The sequence below is a fragment of the Adiantum capillus-veneris genome, chromosome 1, assembly GCF_014529385.1.
Source record: "Adiantum capillus-veneris isolate H3 chromosome 1, ASM1452938v2, whole genome shotgun sequence".
In the NCBI taxonomy this organism is placed as follows: domain Eukaryota; kingdom Viridiplantae; phylum Streptophyta; class Polypodiopsida; order Polypodiales; family Pteridaceae; genus Adiantum; species Adiantum capillus-veneris.
Genome location: NC_140931.1, coordinates 30,101,127 through 30,124,471, shown reverse-complemented (window position 1 = coordinate 30,124,471; position 23,345 = coordinate 30,101,127). Strand labels below are relative to the sequence as shown.

Here is a 23,345-nt window from a genome sequence, read left to right as displayed (position 1 = left end):
TGCTAATGATTTGATTGACAATGACTTGCATGATGATTGAATGATAAGGATAAGCATGATGATTTGATTGACAATGATAAGCATGATGATTTGGATGATAAAGAGAAGCATGATAATATGAATGACAATGATTTGCATGATGATGATTTGCATGATCAAGATGTGATTTCTCACAAGTATGATGATTTGCATGATCAAGATGTGATTTCTCACAAGCATGATGAGGTGCACGAAGAAGATGTGATTGTTCACAAGGATGATATGTTAGTGGATGCTTTTTCTAACGAAGCTAATCTCATTGTAGATTCGATCCATCGGGAAGAACCAATCTTGGCTTTTGAGTCGAGGTCCAAAGAACCCCCACAAGACGATTCGATCATTCAGGAAGAACCGATCTTGGCTCTCGAGCCTAGGTCCAACGAACCCTCACAGGAAGTATTAGGTGTTCGCATGATCTATACGCATGCATTGTTCGAATGTTTCATTCGTGATCGTTTCTTGTATTTTAGTCAGCCTCTTTATGTGATCCCTTTTACTACGCATGACATATTGTATGTTGAGCACGTTTCTCTCATGGATGAGCACGAATGTATGCGGATTTTTCATGAAAAGCTGAAAAGTATGCATTCAAGGAAGTCACATTCCATGTCTCTTCCTTGGCATGATGAAACCGGGCTGTACTTTCAAAAAGCGCGGTAGACTTTAAACTTAAACCTTATTTGCTTTCACCCATTTAATTTGTCGCCCACTTTACCTGTACTTTCAAGTCACAACAAAGGGGAAAGGGATACAAGCTGCTAGAATGCACCTGTATGAGAAGACCGACACCAAATTGGCCCCTAACTTAGGCGCCCCTTTCGGTATTTCTTTATTGTTTAAAAGAGGGAATAAACGTTGTGGTTCCCTACAAGCTGCCCCACACAAACTTGGCTGAATTTCAACTGTTCCGGCCTGATTTCGGCAACATAACTGTACTAGGACACTTCACAGTCAGTATTCCCACGCATTGACTGACTTTCCCGACGCATACGAGAACTTTGCAAAACCTGGCGAGCACGCTGAATTCTCTGTTTTCAGCTCCGAAAATGTGCCAGATTACTTGTACAGTGGTCCCCTCGCATCCCCGAACCTCCTGGGGGTATTAGGGACCATTTAGAGCCAAAACTCCAAACCTGCAAAAAATACACAGCAGGCTGTAATTTACTGTTTCGGGCTTCGTTTCGCGTACCGATCGCATCCGTAGCAAGTCATCGAGCTCCCGCACCTGTAGGGCTACTTGCCCTATGAATCGGACGAGATTTCTAGCGTGAAACCTCTCCGAATTCACTTGTACCTACGGGGGATTAGCCGCTAGCTAATCCAGTACCTATGCAAGAGGCTCTTGCCTCGGCAATCGCGCATGAACCCACACAACTATACATTGGTCAATTGAAAAGCCCACTAGTGGGGCATAACATACTGCCATAGGGAGGAGAGAGGACAGTGCGTAGCGTGCAGGGCATCACTCCTGGCACCACACTATACATAGGAGGGAAAGGAAGCACTCCATAGCTCTTAACCTGTGACGGGAACTTGCAAAATGAGCCTCGCAGCTATAAATTCAGCACCACTTCTTCCTTGAGGAGGCAAGTGCACAGAAATGTGCCACTTGGCGCATTTACAAGCATTTTGCCGTTTTGGGTTCACCGCTTTAAAATATCCTGACCGGTTGCCCAGTTGACTTCGCGGCAGAGTAATAAAATGTTCCCCTTGTCATTCCGGAGGTAATGACACGAACACATTTTCAAGTCCCAAAATAGCAGTTCCCTAAATTTTAGGAGATGCTACCATTATATCTTTCTAGGTCATCTAACCCCATTTGTACACTGCAGCCACACCCAAAACTGAAATGTAGCCTCTGTAGCAAAGGATTCCACTTTGGCTAGTCAATGACCCCACTTTGGCTAACCATAGTCCTTGTCCAACCTTAGTGCTCTCTTGCCCTCAGGCCTGGACTCCCTCTGGACAATTCCACACTAGCTATGCAATGCAGGGCAGTTAGATTTCCCGAGGGGTGTTTCCAAAAAGTGAAAGTAAATAAATAATAAGAAAGAAATCAACAAAAAGGATAGATAGTAGTCACACGCTGGTGACACATGACGCAGTTGTCAAACGAGCACAAGAAAGTATGAGCACCAAGCGTGGGCATTTCCATTGTGTTTTACCACAGTTGATTGCTCTAGATCATAAGAGAAAGATTAGATCTCATTATTTGCGTGTATGTGGTGAATGGTTTAGCACTCATCTATTTGTTCATCTACATTGCATGCACAATCTTTCAGGAAGACAAGATTTTTTCCAGTCACTTTACATGGAATAGGTATGTTCATGGTTATGTGTTGGAAATGGTTTCAAGAATTTTCAGCCATGGAGATTCTTGAAGAGGAAAGAAGCAGGTCTCTAGACGAAGTTGAAGCATCGAAGGAGCCACAGAAGACTTTGTGTTGCTTTCGGCGCGGCCCACAGAAGCAAGCATTGCAAACCTTTATGAAGTTCAGGTACCGCACGACCCACACATCAGAGTGGGCCGGAGAAGAGTCCCTTCTACGATTCCGGATGCTACTGGCGATCTCCCTCGACGCCATACAGTTCGGTACCAGTACCTCACTTTGAAAAGGAGGGGATGTCACGTGACACATCCAACCCTATGTGTCCGTGGACAAGCTACAACATAATCAGGGTTCAATCAGTCCAATCAAGTCTAGATTAGCAATGATCTGGCACTTTTGTGAGTCTATTCGTAGACCGTGCATGCCCAGTCACTGAGTGTAGATGCATATCCTCTGGGTGCACACAACATGATCATCAGAATCCATCAAATTCAATTAGGGAAATTTTCTAGTGCATTTAGTCTATTTTCTCTATTTTTGGTATTTTCACTTGTTATTTTTAAGTGACTTCCCAACAAAAGTAGGTAGGGCAATTTTGCTAAGTTAATATATAAGCAAATCCAAGTTAGCACTTTCTGGCAGAAGAGGCAGCAGGAGCACATGCTCAACAGACACCTTCTCAGCAGAACCACAGCAGTACCCCTAGTGTTTTTCATCTCCATCAGCACCTCGCTCAACCTTGGGCGTTTTCAGCTTTGCAAATATCGCCACAGTCCAGAACTCCAGCGTTTTCATCAGCAAATACAGGACAGCCCTAGCGTTTCCTGTTTCCAGCCAATCGACAGCAAGAGGTCAGCAATTTACTAACGCTAGGACAGCAGGCCAACGTTTTTGGTTTTCAGCCCAACTTACAGCAAAAGACTCAACGGTTTCAGCATGCATAGGAGGTAGCAGATTCAGCCCCATTGGTTGCAGAAGAACCTCCATTTTCAGCCATAAAAACGCAGCCAAAACTGTCATTTTCAGCCACCGAAACAGTCCCGAAATTCAGCAGATAGAAGACCACAGATTTCAGCCCTAAACTCGTCGTCGTCATCATCATCATTGTCATCGGCATAGTCCCAGATTACATCAGTCCATTGCATCGTCATTGTACCACTTTGTGCAATCATAAGTAGACCACTCTCGCCGACGAGAGTGGGGCCTTCAGAGGAGGGTTTTACAACGTCTCTGGTGTCGTATCTCTCTTCTCTCTCTATCTCTCAGTCTCATACACTTGCACGCACATTGTCCGTTCACTTTGTTCGTGATCATAGCACTTTCCACTAAGAACGGAAGGCTCTCCCTTCCATAAGAACTAAAAGGAACCTTGAGCACAGTTCGGAGCACTCATCTTGAGCAAAGCGCAAACAATCATTCCGTTGCACCTAACAATTGACTATCGCGCCTTTAATAAAAATACCATCAAGAACAGCTTCCCCATACTCAGGATAGATGACATTCTTGATCAACTTGAGGGAGCGTCATTGTTTACAAGGATAGACCCAAAGAGTGGGTACCACCAGATATGCATTAGGCAAGAAGATGTCCATAAGACTGCGTTCAGGACAACATTTGGTCTCTATGAGTTTCTTGTCATGCCATTTGGTCTCACAAATGCTCCTACCACGTTTAATAGAATGATGGACAGAATTTTTAGACCACATAGAAACTTCGTGGGTACCTTCTTTGATGACATGATTGTCTACTCAAAATCCAAAGAGGAGCATAGGGATCACTTGGCTGCGGTTTTCAATGAGCTACGCAGGAACGGGCTACTCATTAATGCAAAAAAAGAGTGAATTCTTTTTGGCAGAGATTCACTTCCTTGGGCATATTATTTCAAAGGATGGGGTACGCATGGATCTCGCCAAAGTGGAAACAATTAGGTCATGGCCTGACTTGAAGTCAGTACATGACATTCAAAGCCTTCTAGGCTTATGTTCCTAGAATAGGAGGTTCATCCGAAATTTTGCTAAGATTGCTTCTCCACTCCATGCATTGCAAGGGAAAGGATTACTTTCAAGTGGACAACCAAGGAAATTTTAGCCTTCAAACACTTGAAAGAGAAGCTAACTTCATATCCGGTAATCATTTTGCTAGAACTTTCAAAACCTTTTGTGGTTCAATGTGATGCATGTAGCCACAGCCTTGGAGCAGTTCTAATGCAGAATGGCCGAGTAGTCGCATATGAGAGCAGAATTCTTTTGACGACCGAAAGGAACTTGCAAGTTTATGAGAAAGAATTGCTGGCAGTAATTCATGCTCTCACTACAAACTTCTCTAGCCAAATTTTGCATAGAAAGAGTAGATACAATTGCTTAACTACTCCTTTGAGCATCATGAACCATGCTCTTACCTTGCTCCAAAGGGCTATATCAAGTCACTGTGGGTTTCATCTGAAAGGCTTCAAGATACAGTTGCAATAGCTGAGGTGAATCAACCAATTCAGACTCTTCCTCCATTTGGCATCCAACGATGGATGGTTCTTGAACTTCACCAAATAGCATCTTGCAACCTTTCCTCTAACCTTCCTCTCTTTATGTGCCAATATTTGTTCACGAACAAGAATCTCATCCAATTCTTCCACTTCGGGCTACTCCTCATCAAGCATATTCTCTGGCACATCGCCAACAAAGGGCCTTAAAAGGCTGACATGAAAAGAATTACATATTTGATAGCTTCAACCTGTAAGCTACATCGTTGATCTTTTCTTAAATCTGAAAAGGACCATAATATTGCATGATGAGCTTAGGAAACAAACGTTCCTTGCCTTTCCTTTTCCTTAACCTTGCCTTTTCAAAGCACAAAAGTACGAATCACCAAGTGAAAATACAAGTTCACAACGGTGACAATCAACAGCTTTCTTTTGCTTAGCACGAGTCTTCTCAAGAGCAATCTTTATCTTCCTGTATGTTTCATCCATCTTGCACATATTTGTCTGCCTCAAATATCTTATCCTTAGTCTACAAAATCAGTGAAACTTTCTTCCCTCCTTCTTTACAGTGTTATTGTAAGCATATTCAACCAGTGGAAGATAGTGTTCCCAAGTTGCTTTGTGCTCTGACACATAACATTTGAGCAGATCCAGGACAGTAGAATTTGCCTCTTCTGATTGTCTATCGGTTTGTGGATGAAACAAAGATGAGAACTTTAGCGTAGTGCCCATGTTCTCAAACAATGCCTTCCAGAAAAGACTATCATACGTGGATCCCTATCATCACTGACAATTGACTAAGGCATCTCGTGATACTTAAGATATTGCTCATGAATATCTTGACCATGTGTCCTGGCTTAATCTTCTTCCTAGCAAGAATGAAATGGGCTTGCTTACTGAACCTACAAATGATAGTCCAAATCCCATCATTGCTTGTTTGCGTTCTTGGAAGATCAAAGATAACATCCATCCCTATGCTTTCCCATGGCCTATCAGGGATCGACAATGGCTGCAACAATCTCGGTTGCTTTTGCCTATCAAATTTGACTTTTAGCACACTAAGCATGATCTCACAAATGTGTCAACATCTTGACGCAAAGCTGACCAATAGAAGAATGCCTCAACTCCTTTCACTGTCACATCAATTCCACGATGCCGAGCATAAGGTGGAGCATGACTTTCCATCAAAACCTTTGGCAGTAACTGTTTAGTAACGCATAACTTTCCATGCATCATGAGAAAGTCTTCTTAAGCATATAGTGCTCATGATGGTGCCCATCAACAAGCTGATCATAGATCCTTGCAAAATCTGAATCTTCAGCATATTGTGTCTTCATTTTGTCTAGTTCACAATGGTACGGAATTGACACTGTTGAAATTTGAGCCTTTTGTGACAACGCATCAGCCACCACGTTCTTTTTCCCTTACACATGCACAATCTAGAAACGGAACATTGACAAGATGTTTGCCCATCGCATATGTCTTTCAGACAACTTCGTTTGAGTGAGAAGGTATTGCAAGGTTTGATGATCTATTTGGACAACAAAATCAACTCCTAGCACTAGAAGACTTCTATGCTTGATATATGTGTGGTAGCCAGGTTGGTGAGATACTTTAGTCGTCCAACGCTACATTTCCAGAAGCATGTATATCTTGGATTCCCATCATAGAATATATGTGATATCAGGAGATATCAACATGTATATTGGCATGCAAGCAAGGTCGCTTGAAGTATTTCAAGGGTGGGGTGTGTCACCAAGAGGTGTATTTTTCCTGTTGCGTTCTCTACATATGTACTACGTATTTTAATTTATTTTTATTTTACTGGTTTTCCACAGAACCCTTGAAAAGGTGCAAGTAGACATTGCATGGCCAGTGTGAAAACAACTGCGGATGAACAGGTTTCTCACATCGAGAGTCTAGGTCTGTGACTCTGAGACTGGTCGGGCCAGTTAGCACTGAATTCTGATGAATATGGACGCCAGTGTGGGCACTCGACAAGTCACAACTTTATAAGTGAGTGAGAACTAGGGGATTGCCTCAGAAAAGAAGCAAACTGGACACTTGGCAGAAGGAGAGCAACTTGGTCTAGGGTTTCACACCTAAACTGCAAGGGAACACTAGGGGGGACTCTCTGAGAGCCTTGGGATGCGTATACAAGGTTTTAGGCACCCGACAGCGAAAAAAAAAAGAATTACAGCACCCTAAAATTCTATTATAGCTCACTAGAAAGCTTCTAAATTGAGAGGGAATCCGTCCTAGACAGGTACTTTTGACCTACATGGGTTCTGGTGCCAATATGCTCCAAAAATCGCATCGGAAACCTGCGTGTTCAGCCCTCCCCAGGTTTGGACAGCTTTGTGAGAGTTTGGTCTAAGTGTTCGGATCATCAACTTTTAGTTGAATAAAGAAATACCGAAAGGGGCGTCGGTCTTTGGGGCCTACAAGATGTCGGTCTCGTGTGCGAAGTTACATTCTAGACTCTGGACGCAACTATGTTCTCTTTTCTTCACATTGCTATGTGGAAAGTTAACAGGTAATTGAGTTAGTACCGCCCTCTACTCTGTAGAGGCTGGTTATAGGTCACATCCAATTTGTGATACTTTTCTTCTTTGTCTGGCTGAAGCTATCGATATATTACAACTAGTTGTTGAATTAAAGTAATCTTTTGTGGAATAGAGTATGAACATACCTTCACAATAGTGGATTTTGGCAAGAGCAACAACTTTGATGTCATTTTGAGGAGACCATTTATGTGTCAACTCAAAATGGTGCAAGATTGGGGCTATGACCACATCTACTTAAAACACAAAGAGATTACGACGAGGATTAGTGTAAAGAACATAGCTACAGAGATGTTAGTAAAACTCGTGTAGAGGAACTTGACCAAACAACAATCGACAAGCAAGAGATACCTACATGGCTACAGACTTAAAGCACATCTTTGGATGGGTGGAGCTTTCGAGTGTCGAGTTTAGCGAGAGAAGATTGTATCCTAGAGAGCCAGTACAGAATAAGCATTATATCAAGGAACCATTTCTAAGGAATCGTTTAAACCTTTTGGCTGGAATCAGATATTGGCTGCTCTAGACGTATGTATGAACAAGGTAACCCAAACAAGATTTTGTGACGAAGAGGGCTGCATCTTCCACAAAAACAACATATTGAATAATCAAGGTATGCTCAAAGGTCTCAAGGAATAGATCCCAACCTCAGGGTTACCTACCAATTCCCCTTCCACTTCATCCAAATTATTCGACATCACCAAGTCACACCTAGCCCACCTCCAACTAATTCAAAAGGATCTACCCTTCTCGCTCTTGCAGATACTTCAAAGTGTAGCAACACTAGGTATTCAAAGACCAATAATTAAAATCTATCTTTATACTTCCTTTTCAAAGGAAATTGAGAAACCTTAAATTTTGTCCAATTGTTGCTTTCATCAACAGAGACTTCTTTGTCGGAAAAATCTAACTCAATTCTTGATGTATCTTTCATTAACTTTGAATTGCCAATGCAATTACAACAGGATTGACTAGCCCTTGAGCTTAGCAATCTATAGAAAGGTGTTCGCGAGGATTTTTTCTTGTCGAAGGCACTCCTTCATTTCTTTAAAAAATAAGCTTTTATCCAAGCACATTGTACACGTCCTACGCATGGGCCATCGGCTGTTGAATGCTTGTAGCCTTTTGCAATAAGCAACAATAACCTCTGAGCTCCTTAGGCCACCCACCACAATATTTTTCCAACTGCTCTTCCAGAGTAATTAATCAAGAAGAAGCTACGCATGAGTAAACCAGAACATCTGATCGTAATCTTGAAGGGTATATTCCCCGTCCAACAGCATTTGATTCCATGTTGAGAGAGCGTCTACTTCAAAACATGATAACAATCACATAGATGCAAAAAGTGTCTCAAATCGGCCCATGAGGGGCGATAGGCGTTGGCTTTCACTCAAAATTCTTTACTTTACTTTAGACACACACACACACACAGAGCACTTTGCAAAGGCAAGGAACCTGCGACGGGAATTAACACTTATGCACACGGCTCGGAAGCTAGAATGCTCTAAGCAGACGCCAACAACCTGTAGGCCCCAAAATTGACGCCCCTTTCGGTATTTCTTTATATTTGAGAGAGTAAATTACAAAGAAGAGTCCTGGGAATCCTTTATCTGTATCAAGCTGGATACCACCTGCTTTGGCCGAATTTCGACAACAAAACAGCCCCAAAACTTGCGCGAAACCAATTCTGTAACAGACTTGGAAACTCCAAGTCAAGAATCAACCGCGACAGCACCAATTAACCACTTCAAAACAAGTCACAATAGATATACACTGGCCCGGCTGAGTTCCGTGCCTAGAGATATGGGCCCCAAAGACTGGCGCCCCTTTCGGTATTTCTTTTTATATTAATCAAATCAAAGTACATGAGAGTGGCTACGGTTTCACTGTCAGACTCTGCGTCCAGATGCTCTGAGAGGTGAAGCCCTCACCACTAATTTAAAGGTTACAAGGGATGCCCAAAAGCAGAGCCCCAAAAGCTTCAAATCAAAAGCAATTGCTCTCTCTCTCTCACAGAGAATCAAAACTTGAAAGCAAAAGCATTCTCTCTCTTTGTCATATTGTAGAAAAAAAAAAGCAAAATTTGCGTCGCTCATCATTTTCCAAAAAAAAAATATAGCCTCCGCGATTTCCGGAAATTAGGGTTTTTGTTGTCCGCCACGTCATCACTTTGTGACATACCTCCCTCTTGAAAGCAGGTGTAATCGACCGCGATTACACCTACAAAACCGACAAAAGCCATAAACCGTCTTAGCAGACACCGACAGTTAGTACCTACGTACTAGGAACACACATCTAGCACCTATACAAAATCGACAGTCACATCACACGACATCACAGGACATCACATGACATTCAACATTCATTCAGATCTTAGACCATGATTTATCGGCAATGTAGCTAGCAATCACATCTAGGTCCAATCGGGACCTCATCAATGTCCGATTGACTAACCCCTATTGCAACCATGTCTATTCGAGATCAATCAGACCAAAATGCTGCAATCATTTCGACTATCAGTTCTTGCACTCAATAGAAGTCAAGAACAAAGCAACATCATTATCAGGAATTCCATTTCATAAAGTCATCCAACAGAATACAATCAGCTCTCAGTATCCCTGAAGCTCAAAGAGACATTAGTGACTTTAGTATCAAAATCAAGGCCTCTGTTGACAAAGGAGCGGAGTAACTCCCCCTCGTGCATCCCACTACACCAGATCTTCGACCAAGCTGAATTTCTGGGTTCCGTTTGGAGTAGACTATGCTAAACCAAAACATCGAGGTAAAGTTTCACAATCCGAGGAGTATCTGCTAGGTCCTCCTCCTCCATCCACTTCGCATCAAATGCAGAAAAGTTCTTGAACTTAACCAAGAACCGCCTTCGGACTTTACTTTTCTTCGTATCGTTATGTGTCAAAATCTGTTCAAGAACAAGGATCTCTTCCACTTCGGGTTGCTCATCAGGCTCCCCATCATCAGACACATCACCCTTAACAGGTTTCAAGAGACTCACATGCAATGCATTGTGAATCCTCCAAGCATCTGGCAGTTTCAATCGGAAGGAGACATCATTTATCTTGTCAGTGATCTGGAAAGGTCCGTAGTATCGCATACTAAGCTGTGGAAAAAGCCTCTCCTTTCCCCTTTTCTTTTGTAGGCGTGCCTTCTCAAAACGTAAGAGCACCCAATCATCCTCCTTCAATTTCAAGTCGCGACGAAGGCGATCCGCTGCCTTTTTTTGTCGTTCTTGAGACTCCTACAAAATCTCGCGAACCTTGCCAAAAGCCGTATCCAAATCTCGCGAATATTCATCCGCTTCAAATATCTAATCTTCGAGCTCAGGAAGAATGGAACCTTCGCATCACTTTCAACAATCTCACATGGCGTCTTCCCCGTCGAAGAGTGTATCGTGTTATTATAGGCAAATTCCACCAAAGGCAAGTTCTTTTTTCATTGAGTCTTCTGATCCGAGATACAAGACTTCAATAAATCTAAAATCACTGGATTGGCAATCTCAAATTGCCCGTCAGTCTGCAAGTGGAACGATGAAGAGAACTCCAACTGCGTGTCAATGTTCTCCCAAATTGCCTTCCAAAACAAACTCATAAATCTCGGGTCTCTATCGGAGACAATCGTCTCAGACGTGCCATGTAATCGGAAAATCATCGTGATCATTCTATGTTCTCGGGAGATCAAAAATGAAATCCATTTCAATACTTTCCCAGGGGCGGGTGGGTATGGGTAAAGGGTGTAACAATCCCTGAGCCTTATGCTTGTCAAACTTGACCTTCTAGCATACTCGCACAACACTTCCACATCCTTTTTGAGTCTCGGCCAAAAGAAGTATCTCTCTATCCCCTTCATGGTGGTAGCAATGCCACGGTGACACATAAAAGGTGGACAGTGGCATTCAGTTATAACCTTTTTCCTCAACGGCTGTGGAACGCACAACATAGTCTTTCTCATCAAGTATCCTTCCCGAAGGGAGTATCCAACAACTGTCTCCCCATCCCATATCCGTGTGAAAAATATCTGCAAAATCTGTATTTGTGGCATACTGATCGACCATATCCTATGATGTATCGCGAAAATAGCCAGAACCAACGGTTTCCGAGACAAAGCATCTGCCACCACATTCTTCTGTCCCTGCACATGGACAATCTGGAAGTGGAACTGTGACAAGATGTTCGCCCACCGCATCTGCTTTTCCGAAAGCTGCTTCTGTGACAAGAAGTAGCGCAAACTCTGATGGTCTGTAAAGACAGTAAAATCCGCTCCGAGTAGGTAATGCCGCCACCCGCTCCGAGTAGGTAATGCCGCCACTGAGTAAGAGCATGGATAACCGCCAAAAGCTCTTTCTCATAAATCTGTGCTGTCATTCCGGCCTAGAGAACAAACGGCTCTCGTAAGCTATGACATAGCCTTCTTGCATCAAGACCGCACCCAGACTACGACCACAAGCATCACAATACACTTCAAATGACTTCTGCAAGTCTGGCCAAGTCAAAATAGGTCCCGTAGTCAATTTCTCTTTCAATGTCTGAAAGGCAGTCACCTCTGTGGGTCCCCACGTGAAAGGTACTCCTTTCTGTGTAAAGGTATGAAAGGGGGAAGCAACCTCTGCAGACTTTCGTATGAACCGCCTGTAGTACGAACACAGTCCCAAGAAGCTTCTAACTTCGTGGACATTCCTCAAATCGGGCAAATCACGGATAGTCTCTATCTTGGCCGGGTCCATTTGCACTCCTGCTGCTGACACAATGTGTCCCAAAAAGTGTATCTCTGGTAGAAAAAATGCACTTTTCTTTGCATTAATCACTAACGTGTGATATCGTAATGCCTGAAAGGCTTGAAGCAGATGATCTTTGTGTTCTGTCTCATTCTTGGAGAAAACAATGATGTCGTCAAAGAAAGTGCCAACAAATAGCCTGTACTCTCGAGAAATCCTGTCCATCATCCGGTTAAATGTCGCAGGAGCATTGGTTATGCCAAAAGGCATCACCAAAAACTCAAATAACCCAAAAGTCGTCCGAAAAGCTGTCTTGTAGACATTTCCTGGCGCTATCCTAATCTGATGATATCAACTCTTCAAGTCAATCCTGCTAAAGCACGAGAATCCCTGTAACTTGTCAAGTATATCATCGATCCTAGGAATCGGAAATCTCTTCTTGATGGTGATTTTGTTGAGAGAGCTATAATCGATACACATTCTCCAAGATCCGTCTTTCTTCAAAACCAACAACACTGGATAGCAATACGGTGAAGTACTAGGCTGGACAAGACTCTTTTTCCAAGAGGTCTTTCACTGGGTTCATAATCTTTTCATTCTGTACTCGGCTCACACGATAAGGTGGCCAATTCGGTGGCATGCTTCCAGGTATGAGATCAATGGTTTGATCTTCAGGCCCTCTGAAAAGTAATCGGCATGAGAGTGGAGAAAAATCTTGGCGTTCTTTTAATCAGGTCAAAACATATTCAACCTTTATCCGGCGTTCAGTTCTCTCCCAAAAGAATGAGTAAGAAACTGAAGTTCATCAGGTACAATCTCTAAGCCCTTTATTTATCAAAGTCGTTTTCTCGGCCCGGTAGTCAACCACGGCGTAGTTCTTGTAGTACCAAGGGATCCTGTAACAGACTTGGACACTCCAAGTCAAGAATCAACCATGACAGCACCAAATAACCCCTTCAAAACAATTCACAGATCACAATAGATTTGAACTGGCCCGGCGAAGTTCCGTGCCTAGAGATATTGGCCCCAGAGACTGGCGCCCCTTTCGGTATTTCTTTTTCTATTAATCAATCATCAAAGTACAAGAGAGCGGTTAGGGTTTCACTCTCAGACTCTACGTCCAGATGCTCTGAGAAGTAAGGCCCTCACCACTAATTTAAAGGTACAAGGGATGCCCAAAAGCACAACCCCAAAAGCTTTTAAAATAAAAAAGCATCAATTCTCTCTCTCTCTTAGAGAGTCTTTTATCTTTTTTTTTATAAAAAAAAGCAAAATTCGCGTCGCTCGTTATTTTCCAAAAAATATTTTTTTTTATTTTTTTTTTTCAACCTCCGCGATTCCCAGAAATTAGGTTTTTGGCAGAAATTAGGACTTGCAGGAATTTTAGGGTTTCTATTGTCCGCCACGTCATCACTTTGTGACATACCCCCTCTTGAAAGCATTGTAATCGATCGCGATTACGCTTGCAAAACCGACAAAAGCCATAAACCGTCTTAGCAGACACTGACTGTTAGTACCTACGTACTAGGAACACACATCTAGCACATGTACAAAATCGACAGTCACATCACACGACATCACCGGACATCACAGGACATCACATGACATTCAACATTCATTCAGAACTTAGACCATGATTAATCGGCAATGTAGCTAGCAATCACATCTAGGTCTAATAGAAACCTCATCGATGTCCGATTGACTAACCCCTATTGCAACCATGTCTATTCGAGATCAATCATACCAAAATGCTGCAGTCATTTCGGCTATCAGTTCCTGCACTCACAAGAAGTCAAGAACAAATCAGTATCATTATCAGGAATTCCATTTCATATAGTCATCCCGCAGAATACTGTCAGAATCGAGGCATCTCTTGACAAGGGAGCGGAGTGACTCCCCTCTTGTGCATCCCACTGCACCGTATCTCCGACCAAGCTGAATTTCTGGGTTCTTTTTGGAGTAGACTATGCTAAACCAAAACATCGAGGTAAAGTTTCACAATCCGAGGAGTATCTGCTAGGTCCTCCTCCTCCATCCACTTCGCATCAAATGCAGCAAAGTTCTTGAACTAAACCAAGAACCGCCTTCGGACTTTACCTTTCTTCGTATCGTTATGTGTCAAAATCTGTTAAGGAACAAGGATCTCCTCGTTTTCTTCCACTTCGGGTTGCTCATCAGGCTCCCCATCATCAGGCACATCACCCTTAACAGGGTTTAAGAGACTCACATGCAATGCATTATGAATCCTCCAAGTATCTGGCAATTCCAATCGCGAGGCCTCTCCTTTCCCTTTTTCTTTCTTACGCATGCCTACTCAAAAGTAAGAGCACCCAATCATCCTCCTTCAGTTTCAAGTCACAATGATGGCGATCCGCTGCCTTTTTCTGTCGTTCTTGAGACTCCTCCAAAGTCTCGCGAACCTTGGCAAATGCCGTATCCAAAACTCGCGAATATTCATCCGCTTCAAATATCTAATCTTCATGCTCAGGAAGGATGGAACCTTCGCAGCACTTTCAACAATCTCACATGGCGTCTTCCCCGTCGAAGAGTGTATCGTGTTATTGTAGGCAAATTCCACCAATGGTAAGTTCTTTTTCCATTGAGTCTTCTGATCCGAGATACAAGACTTCAATAAATCTAAAATCACTGAATTGGCAATCTCAAATTGCCCGTCAATCTACAAGTGGAACAATGAAGAGAACTGCAACTGCGTGCCAATGTTCTCCCAAATTGCCTTCCAAAACAAACTCATAAATCTCGGGTCTCTGTCGAAGACAATCGTCTCAGACGTGCCATGTAATCGGAAAATCATCGTGATCATTTTGTGTTCTCGGGAGATCAAAAATGAAATCCATTGCATTACTTTCCCAGGGGTGGGTGGGTATGGGTAAAGGCTGTGACAATCCCTGAGCCTTATGCCTGTCAAACTTGACCTTCTGGCATACCAAGCAGCTGCGCACAAACTCTTCCACATCCTTTTTGAGTCTCGACCCAAAGAAGTATCTCTCTACCCCATTCTCCCCATCCCGTATCCGTATGAAAATATCTGCAAAATCTGTATATGTGGCATACTGATCGACCATATCCTCAAAGCTCCTATGATGTATCGCGGAAACAACCAGAACCAACGATTTTCGAGACAAAGCATCTGCCACCACATTCTTCTGTCCCTGCACATGGACAATCTGGAAGTGGAACTGTGACAAGATGTTCGCCCACCGCGTCTGCTTTTCCGAAAGCTGCTTCTGTGACAAGAAGTAGCGCAAACTCTGATGGTCTGTAAAGACAGTAAAATCCGCTCCGAGTAGGTAATGCCACCACTGAGTAAGAGCATGGATAACCGCCAAAAGCTCTTTCTCATAGATCTGTGTTGTCATCTCCGGCCTAGAGAACAAACGGCTCTCGTAAGCTATGACATGGCCTTCTTGCATCAAGACCGCACCCAGACTACGACCACAAGCATCACAATATACTTCAAATGACTTCTACAAGTCCGGCAAAGTCAAAATAGGTCCCGTAGTCAATTTCTCTTTCAATGTCCGAAAGGCAGTCACCTCTGTGGGTCCCCACGAAAAAGGTACTCCTTTCTGTGTCAAGGTATGCAAAGGGGAAGCAACCTCTGCAAACTTCGTATGAACCGCCTGTAGTACGAACACAATCCCAAGAAGCTTCCAACTTCATGGACATTCCTCAAAACGGGCCAATCACGGATAGTCTCTATCTTGGCCGGGTCCATTTGCACTCCTGCTGCTGACACGATGTGTCCTAAAAAATGTATCTCTGGTAGGAAAAATTCACTTTTCTTTGCATTAATCACTAACGTGTGATCTCGTAATGCCTGAAAGATTTGAAGCAGATGATCTCTGTGTTCTGCCTCATTCTTCGAGAAAACAATGATGTCGTCAAAGAAAGTGCCAACAAATAGCCTATACTCTCGAAAAATCCTATCCATCATCCGGTTAAATGTCGCAGGAGCATTGGTTAAGCCTAAAGGATTACCAAAAACTCAAATAACCCAAAAGTCGTCCGAAAAGCTGTCTTGTAGACGTCTCTCGCCACTATCCTGATCTGATGATATCCACTCCTCAAGTCAATCCTCCTAAAGCACGAGGATCCCTGTAACCTGTTGAGTATATCATCGATCCTAGGAATCGGAAATCTGTTCTTGATGGTGATTTCGTTGAGAGTGCTATAATCGATGCACATTCTCCAAGATCCGTCTTTCTTCAAAACCAACAACACAAGAGAGCAATACGGTGAAGTACTAGGCTGGACAAGACCCTTTTTCCAAGAGGTCTTTCACTGGGTTCATAATCTTTTCATTCTGTACTCGGCTTACACGGTAAGGTGGCCGATTCGGTGGCGTGCTTCCAGATATCAGTGGTTTGATCATTGATCTTCAATGTTCATGCCCTTTGAAAAGCAATCGGCATGAGTGTGAAGAAAAATCTTGGCGTTCTTTTCATCAGGTCAAAACATATTCAACCTTTATCCATCGTTCAGTTCTCTCCCAAAAGAATGAGTAAGAAACTGAAGTTCATCAAGTACAATCTCTAAGCCTTTCATTTATCAAAGTCGCTTTCTCGGCCCGGTAGTCAACCACAGCGTAGTTCTTGTGGTACCAAGGGATTCTAAGTAGAACGTCACTTGCGTGTCTTGAACACCCATGTCATTGCAAAGGAAGTTTGCCAATGCTCGGTGTAATGGAAAATCCCATCCGGGTGCAAGTCGAACTACCTCCGCCTGTGGCGTCAATCTGTCGGGCGTAATTCCAAATCAAGCCGCCAATTCCAAGTGAAAAGAAGGTGGCCTTGGCTCTTTCAAAAGAGCTTCCTGATCCTTCACTTTGCCCCAAAAGCGACAAAGTTTATACTTTCATTCATTAGATTCGGTGCAGGTCCCACACCATGTGGTACCAGTTCTGCTTTTCTATCTCCCTTTTCTGCCACGCTCCTCAACTGCTCTCGAACTCTCAACTCCTAAATAGAAGCTGACTTCTATTCCAAGCAGTGGTCTCGGATCTCTGTAGGTAGACCCAAGGTAGACCGTTCAATCTGTTCTCTGCATGAGATCTTCTTGAATGAAGAGACGGGTAGAAAAGAGTTCCAGAAATCTTTCACAGTAAGAATTCATTGTATCGCTCTTGGTCATCCGGAGATGGTTCCAAGCAGCTCCTATATCTCGCTCAAACTCTTGAGTCAACCAAGAAGAAATAAAAAACCTCTTGAATTTCAGCCATGTAACTGACACAGTCTTGCTTAATAGAAGCGTGGACCACCAAGTGCGAGCATTCCCCTTAAAATAAGAGACAGCTCTCCGAATCTTGGAGTGCTCTAAATAGCGTCCTCCCGCGAAAGCAATGTGTGACGACCCGGGAGTTGGGCCGTCAATGTGGAGAAGCATGGTGGGCGCGTTAGCGAAACAGCCATGTAACTGACACAGTCTTGCTTAATAGAAGCGTGCACCACCAAGTGCGAGCATTCCCCTTAAAATAAGAGGCAGCTCTCCGAATCTTGGAGTGCTCTGAATAGCGTCCTCCCGCGAAAGCAATGTGTGACGACCCGGGAGTTGGGCCGTCAATGCGGAGAAGCATGGTGGGCGCGTTAGCGGAAGCTTGCGGAGAAAAGGACCCGGCTCGGACGGGACCGGCTCGGGGCAAGGTGCTTTTGTCTTCAAGGGGCCTGGCTCGGACGGGACCGGCTCAGGGGGGCCCGGCTCGGACGTGACCGACTCGGGCGGGGTGCTTGTCTTCAAGGGACCTAGCTCGGACGGGACCGGCTCAAGGGGACCCGGCTCACACGGGACCGGCTCGGGTCGAGGTGTTTGTCTTCAAGGGGCCTGGCTCGGACGGGACCGGCTCAGGAGGGCCCGAGACCGGCTCGGGTCGAGTTGCCTTCAAAGGGGCCCGGCTCGGACGGGACCGGCTCGGGCGTGGTTGCGTTCCATGGGTCGACGGTCGTGGTGCGTTTCGCGGGTCTTGCGTTCCGGGTCCCTAGCCTCACGTAGCCTCAAGCTCCCCCGCATTCACGGAGGGTCATAGCGTTCCCTGGGGAACCTTGCGTGGAGTCCCCACGGTGCACGAGTGCGTGGAGTGAGGCTAGCGTGTCTAGGGGGGGGGGGGGGTCCCCTCTCGTGGCTGTTTTCGGGAGGCTCATACCCCTTATATACACCCCCGGTTGAAGAAAGTTCGACGTCCTCGTCGAACGAAGGGAAAAGAGAGCTTGGCTATGCATGAGGCCAAAGGCTAAGGGTTGCATATAAGTGCAAAGTGCGTGGAAACTGTACCCGAATGCAAGTAGAAAAACATGCTTTGTTTTTGTAATTTTTGGAATGAGGTGTGTGTATTTTTTGGATTTTTGGCAGAAGGCTGATAAGGTATGCTTTGAATACCCAAGTAGAATTCCCCATACTTGAGCATTCCCCAAAAAGGTAACCCGGTGTGCGCGGAGCCACCTGCTGCGTTGGCCCACGCAGAGACTTCTTGAAAGCCGAATGTGAAAGAGAGTCCGTCGCAATGCAACCCTTGCGAAGTTGCAAGGAAACTTACCGTCATTTTGACGCGCGTTGTAGACTTAGGCTGACACCAGCTTTGGTTTCCAATCGCTGAATCTGGAATCGGGTAAGGTTACTTGGTTAGATGCAGTCTTTGGGTTGAAGTAGCTTTGGTCGTCATGACACCATGAAGGCTTTGGCTGAATCTTCAATCTTCAAACTGATCCCTGTTTGTCCCTGTGTGGACGTCATTTGGAGGGCTAGCACGATGCCCTTTGGTCTCTTGTAGACTTGAGTGGGTCTTCAGCTCAGCATGGGCCACAAACGTGGCCGGGGCGCGACAAACTAAGTCGGGTTAGTCCATCGCGTTTTTGTCGTTCTGATTTTGTTATAAAGAGCCCTGTCTGGCTCGCATCTTTCCTTTGTGTTTACAGAAGTGGTGACGGCCCGAGGGTTGGGCGCGTCACGGGGACGGGGGCCTCGAGCTCTTTTCCTGGAGCTCTGATACCAAGTGTGACGACCCGGGAGTTGGGCCGTCAATGCGGAGAAGCGTGGTGGGCGCGTTTGCGGAAGCTTGCGGAGAAAAAGGGCCCGGCTCGGACGAGACCGACTCGGGTTAAGGTGCTTTTGTCTTCAAGGGGCCTGGCTCGGACGGGACCGACTCAAGGGAGGCCCGGCTCGGACGGGACCGGCTCGGGCGAGGTGCTTGTCTTCAAGGGGCCTGGCTCGCACGGGACCGGCTCAGGGGGCCCGGCTCGGACGGGACCGGCTCGGGCGTGATTGCGTTCCGTGGGTCGACGGCCGTGGTGCGTTTCGCGGGTCTTGCGTTCCGGGTCCCTAGCCCCATGTAGACTCAGGCTCCCCCACACTCACGGAGGGTCATAGCGTGCCCTGGGGAACCTTGCGTGGAGTCCCCACGATGCACGAGTGCGTGGAGTGAGGCTAGCGTGTCTAGGTGGGGGGTCCCCTCCCGTGGCCGTTTTCGGGAGGCTCATACCCCTTATACAATGTCAAACTGCTGTATAAAAGACAAAGCCTTCGAAGCATCTGAGTATCCTGAAAAAGTATCAAACTTGATCGAGTGGCCATCTTCCTTAAACTCTTGGACTTTCTTGCTTTTATAGTCATACTGGTTGGCTTTGTAAACATTCTTCTTGTTCGCATAAAAGTTTTCGTTGTCAAAGTCTGAATTGTCCGTAGACGAGTCCTCTTTGGAAGTGTCACTCATTGGGCGAGACTTAACTTCCTTGCCTTTTTCTTGCCCTTTCCGAAGCGTTGTTTCTTGCTTCACTTTTTTTTTGCTTTTCCTGTCTTCTTCGCTCGAGTCTGAAGAGCTAGAAGAACTGTCAGAAGAAGAAGAAGAAGAACTGGGTAGGTCTTCAAACTTGATGCGCTTCTTCAATTTCTTTGCCTTGTCAAATGTCGACCGATGACCCAAATATCCCGGGAAGTCAGTGCCTTTCTTCTACTTTTTGCCGTGCTTTTTGCCTTTCTTTTACACGTCGAAAAACTGAGCAATCCGTGCATCAACCACGTTCTTCAATTCCTTCTCCGTATATTTCTTGGAGGCAAAAGGTTTCTTGAGAGCGGGTTTCGAGAGTGGTGTTGTGGTTCTTTGTCACTCCATCTGTACCTCTTTCAAAGAGGTCTGGTTCATATATTTTGCCATCTTTGGGTCCTTGGCAAAATTGAGCATCATCTTTGTTGCATCATCAATCAATTTTCGACGCTCCATCTCTTGCTGCTCCGCCTGAGTAGGCCGAGGCGGGCCATACTCTCTCTCTGAAACTTCGTTGTGATCCCAGTCCGCATCTCCAGATGCAGAGGGAGTCGACTGATCATTGCCTGAAGCCATAGGTGCCGCGAAAAAAAAAAATCGGGGATTGGATTTCCCGTGGAAGAGAAATCGGCCGTGCTCTTATACCACTGTAACAGACTTGGACTCTCCAAGTCAAGAATCAACCGCGACAGCACCAAATAACCACTTCAAAACAAGTCACAGATCACAATAGATGTACACTGGCCCGACAGAGTTCCGTGCCTAGAGATATTGGCCCCAAAGACTGGCACCCCTTTCGGTATTTCTTTTTATATTAATCAAATCAAAGTACAAGAGAGTCGCTAGGGTTTCACTCTCAGACTGTGCGTCCAGATGCTCTGAGAAGTGAGGCCCTCACCACTAATTTAAAGGTTACAAGGGATGCCGGATGCCCAAAAGCAGAGCCCCAAAAGCTTCAAATCAAAAGCAATTGCTCTCTCTCACAGAGAATCAAAACTTGAAAGCAAAAGCATTCTCTCTCTCTCTCATATTGTAGAGAAAAAGCAAAATTTGCGTCGCTCATCATTTTCCAAAAAAAAAAATTTATAGCCCGGCGATTTCCGGAGATTAGGGTTTTTGGCAGAAATTAGGGTTTCTGTTGTCCGCCACGTCATCACTTTGTGACAAATTCCCCTACTGGAACTCTCTTCCACTGGCATAAACCCTCTGATTCCTGCCCAAAAACAGTAAATTCAGCACGCTGTATTTACTAGTTTTTGCCCAGTTTTCAGCCCCAAACAGTCTCCTAACTGTCCTCTGCCAATGGGGCACTATTCCCAATGGTTTTGGCATCCGTATGGCGGTTTTTGCCCAGTTTTCAGCCCCAAACAGTCTCCTAGCTGTCCTCTGCCAATGGGGCACTATTCCCAATGGTTTTGGCATCCGTATGGCTAAAAAACAGTCAATTTACAGCACATACACAACGCTGAAAACGCACCTGTACGGTGAGGTTATGACCCTCACTGGTGCCTGCTTTGGAGTAGCAGTTAGCTACCCCTGTTCCTGCTCAAGGAGACTCTTGCCTCGGCACAAAAGCATGAACCCACACAATTGTACATCAGTCAAATGAAGAGCCCTCTTGTGGGGCATCACATAGCTGTATGTAGGGGGGAGAGAGCAGTGTGTAGTGTGCATGTCATCACTCCTAGCACCACACTGTACATAGAGAGGAAAGGAAGCACTCCATAGCTCTTAACCTTGACAGGTTCTCAATGAAGCATCCCCCCAGCATACATCGAGCGCCCCCTTTTCTGCGCTTGACCTGTAATGCATCTGTGAACAAATAGATGCAAAATGGAAAGATTTCCATGGCTGCCAAAACCTGCGTATCGCTGAAAACGCAACAAAACAACCCTGTAAACACGCATCTAATGCCTTCCAATGCTGAATATGAACTCATTGGTCCTAGGTAAAGTCATGGGAAGCTCAAAAATGGAGAGAAATGGCTGAAAATCACAGTTATCAACCTCCAAAACTGCTCCAAAACGTAAGTTACAAGTTCTATTCTCCCAAACTCGGTAAATTGACCAAAAAGTGCCACTTGGCACTCATATGCAATTTTCCCGCATTGGGCTTCCTGCTTAAAAATCTCTCAACTCTCTCAACTGGTGCATCAATTGAATTTACACCAGAGTAATAAAATGTTCCCCTTGTCATTCTGAAGCTAATGACGCGAACAAATTTCGTGGCCCAAAATAGCAATTCCCTAAATTTTAGGAGATACTTCCGTTTGGCTCCCACTGGTCATCTGACCATCTATCCTCATTGGGACCGCATCCAAAAGTGCAATGTGGCCCAATTGTCGGATACTTTCTGTTGGTAGTCCCACCTTGACTTTATGCCTTTATTAAGTTCACTTCCTAGTATCCGCCAACTTGTTGAGTGCGACGGGGCGACCTACATGATCTTGCACTGAGCCTAGACATCCTCTTACTATAGGACTTCCAGTGCCGACCAACTTCACGTTTACGGGTGAAACTGCCGTTCACATTGGCCATACAATGTCAAACCATTTGCAACTTCAAAAAGAGGGTCTCAAAAATAAAACAAAAATCATTAGAAAGAAACCAACAACTAAGGTTAGCAGTTGCCACGTCCTCGTGACAGTGTCCAATCTATATCAGATTGCCCTTACAAGAGCAATCAACTATTCTTTAATACCACTATAACGAGCAAGCCTACTGCCAAGTGTTCGACAACATGAACCGTAATTTTCAGATTGTAAAACCATAAATTCAACACTTAGGTAATGGACATACAAGACAAAGCAATTCGGGGGGGGGGGGGGGGGGGGAGAGAGAGAGAGAGAGAGGATCAGAAAAAATGGAGAGGCAAAGTTCCTCCCCTACGGTACTTGCCCCTAGATAGGAGTCTGTTTTCAGGGGGCTCTTTCATGGTAGCCATGAAGTTTTAAAACTAGAGAAAATTGCATAAGGCTAGAGAAGGGCCTGAGCAAGGCAGCCTGCTGATGATGCACTTTAGAAAGAACGAAAGAAAGGTATAGACAGGCCCTTCAAGATTTCAAGCCAAGCCAATTGAAGCGTGTGTGAAAATCCAGAAGGGGCAAGACTGACAAATCACACAAAAGACAAAAAAGGGAAAAAAGCCATGATTGTCGCAAAACACACAGTTTCCTTGAGATATTTAAAAGTGAAAAGTTCTCCTCAAAATCAACATTACCTCTTTTCTAGGAAAGAAAAAAAAGGAGCATAAAAACAATGTTAATTGAAATAAGAATAAGCACAAAGATTAAATAAAAAGGTGGATGTCAGAACTCACCTCAATATTAAGATCTTCACTCCTAAATGCATGGTGCATAGCATTTAAGATCTGGCAGACACAAAAGGGAGTGGCACATGAGTATATCAATATAGACGTACTAAACGACATCACTATA

The 23,345-nt window shown here is 44.7% G+C and overlaps 1 protein-coding gene across 3 annotated transcripts in view; it reads right to left on the bottom strand.

Annotated features, from left to right (window-relative positions):
* LOC147464487 (uncharacterized) overlaps positions 1 to 23,345 on the bottom strand; it is a 56,207-nt gene that overhangs the window by 29,712 nt on the left and 3,150 nt on the right. For all 3 annotated transcript variants that reach the window (XM_086515267.1, XM_086515262.1, XM_086515275.1), the window contains exon 3: positions 23,228 to 23,278. In XM_086515267.1, the coding sequence (XP_086371393.1) occupies positions 23,228 to 23,278 (51 nt within the window). The remainder of the gene's footprint in view (positions 1 to 23,227; positions 23,279 to 23,345) is intronic.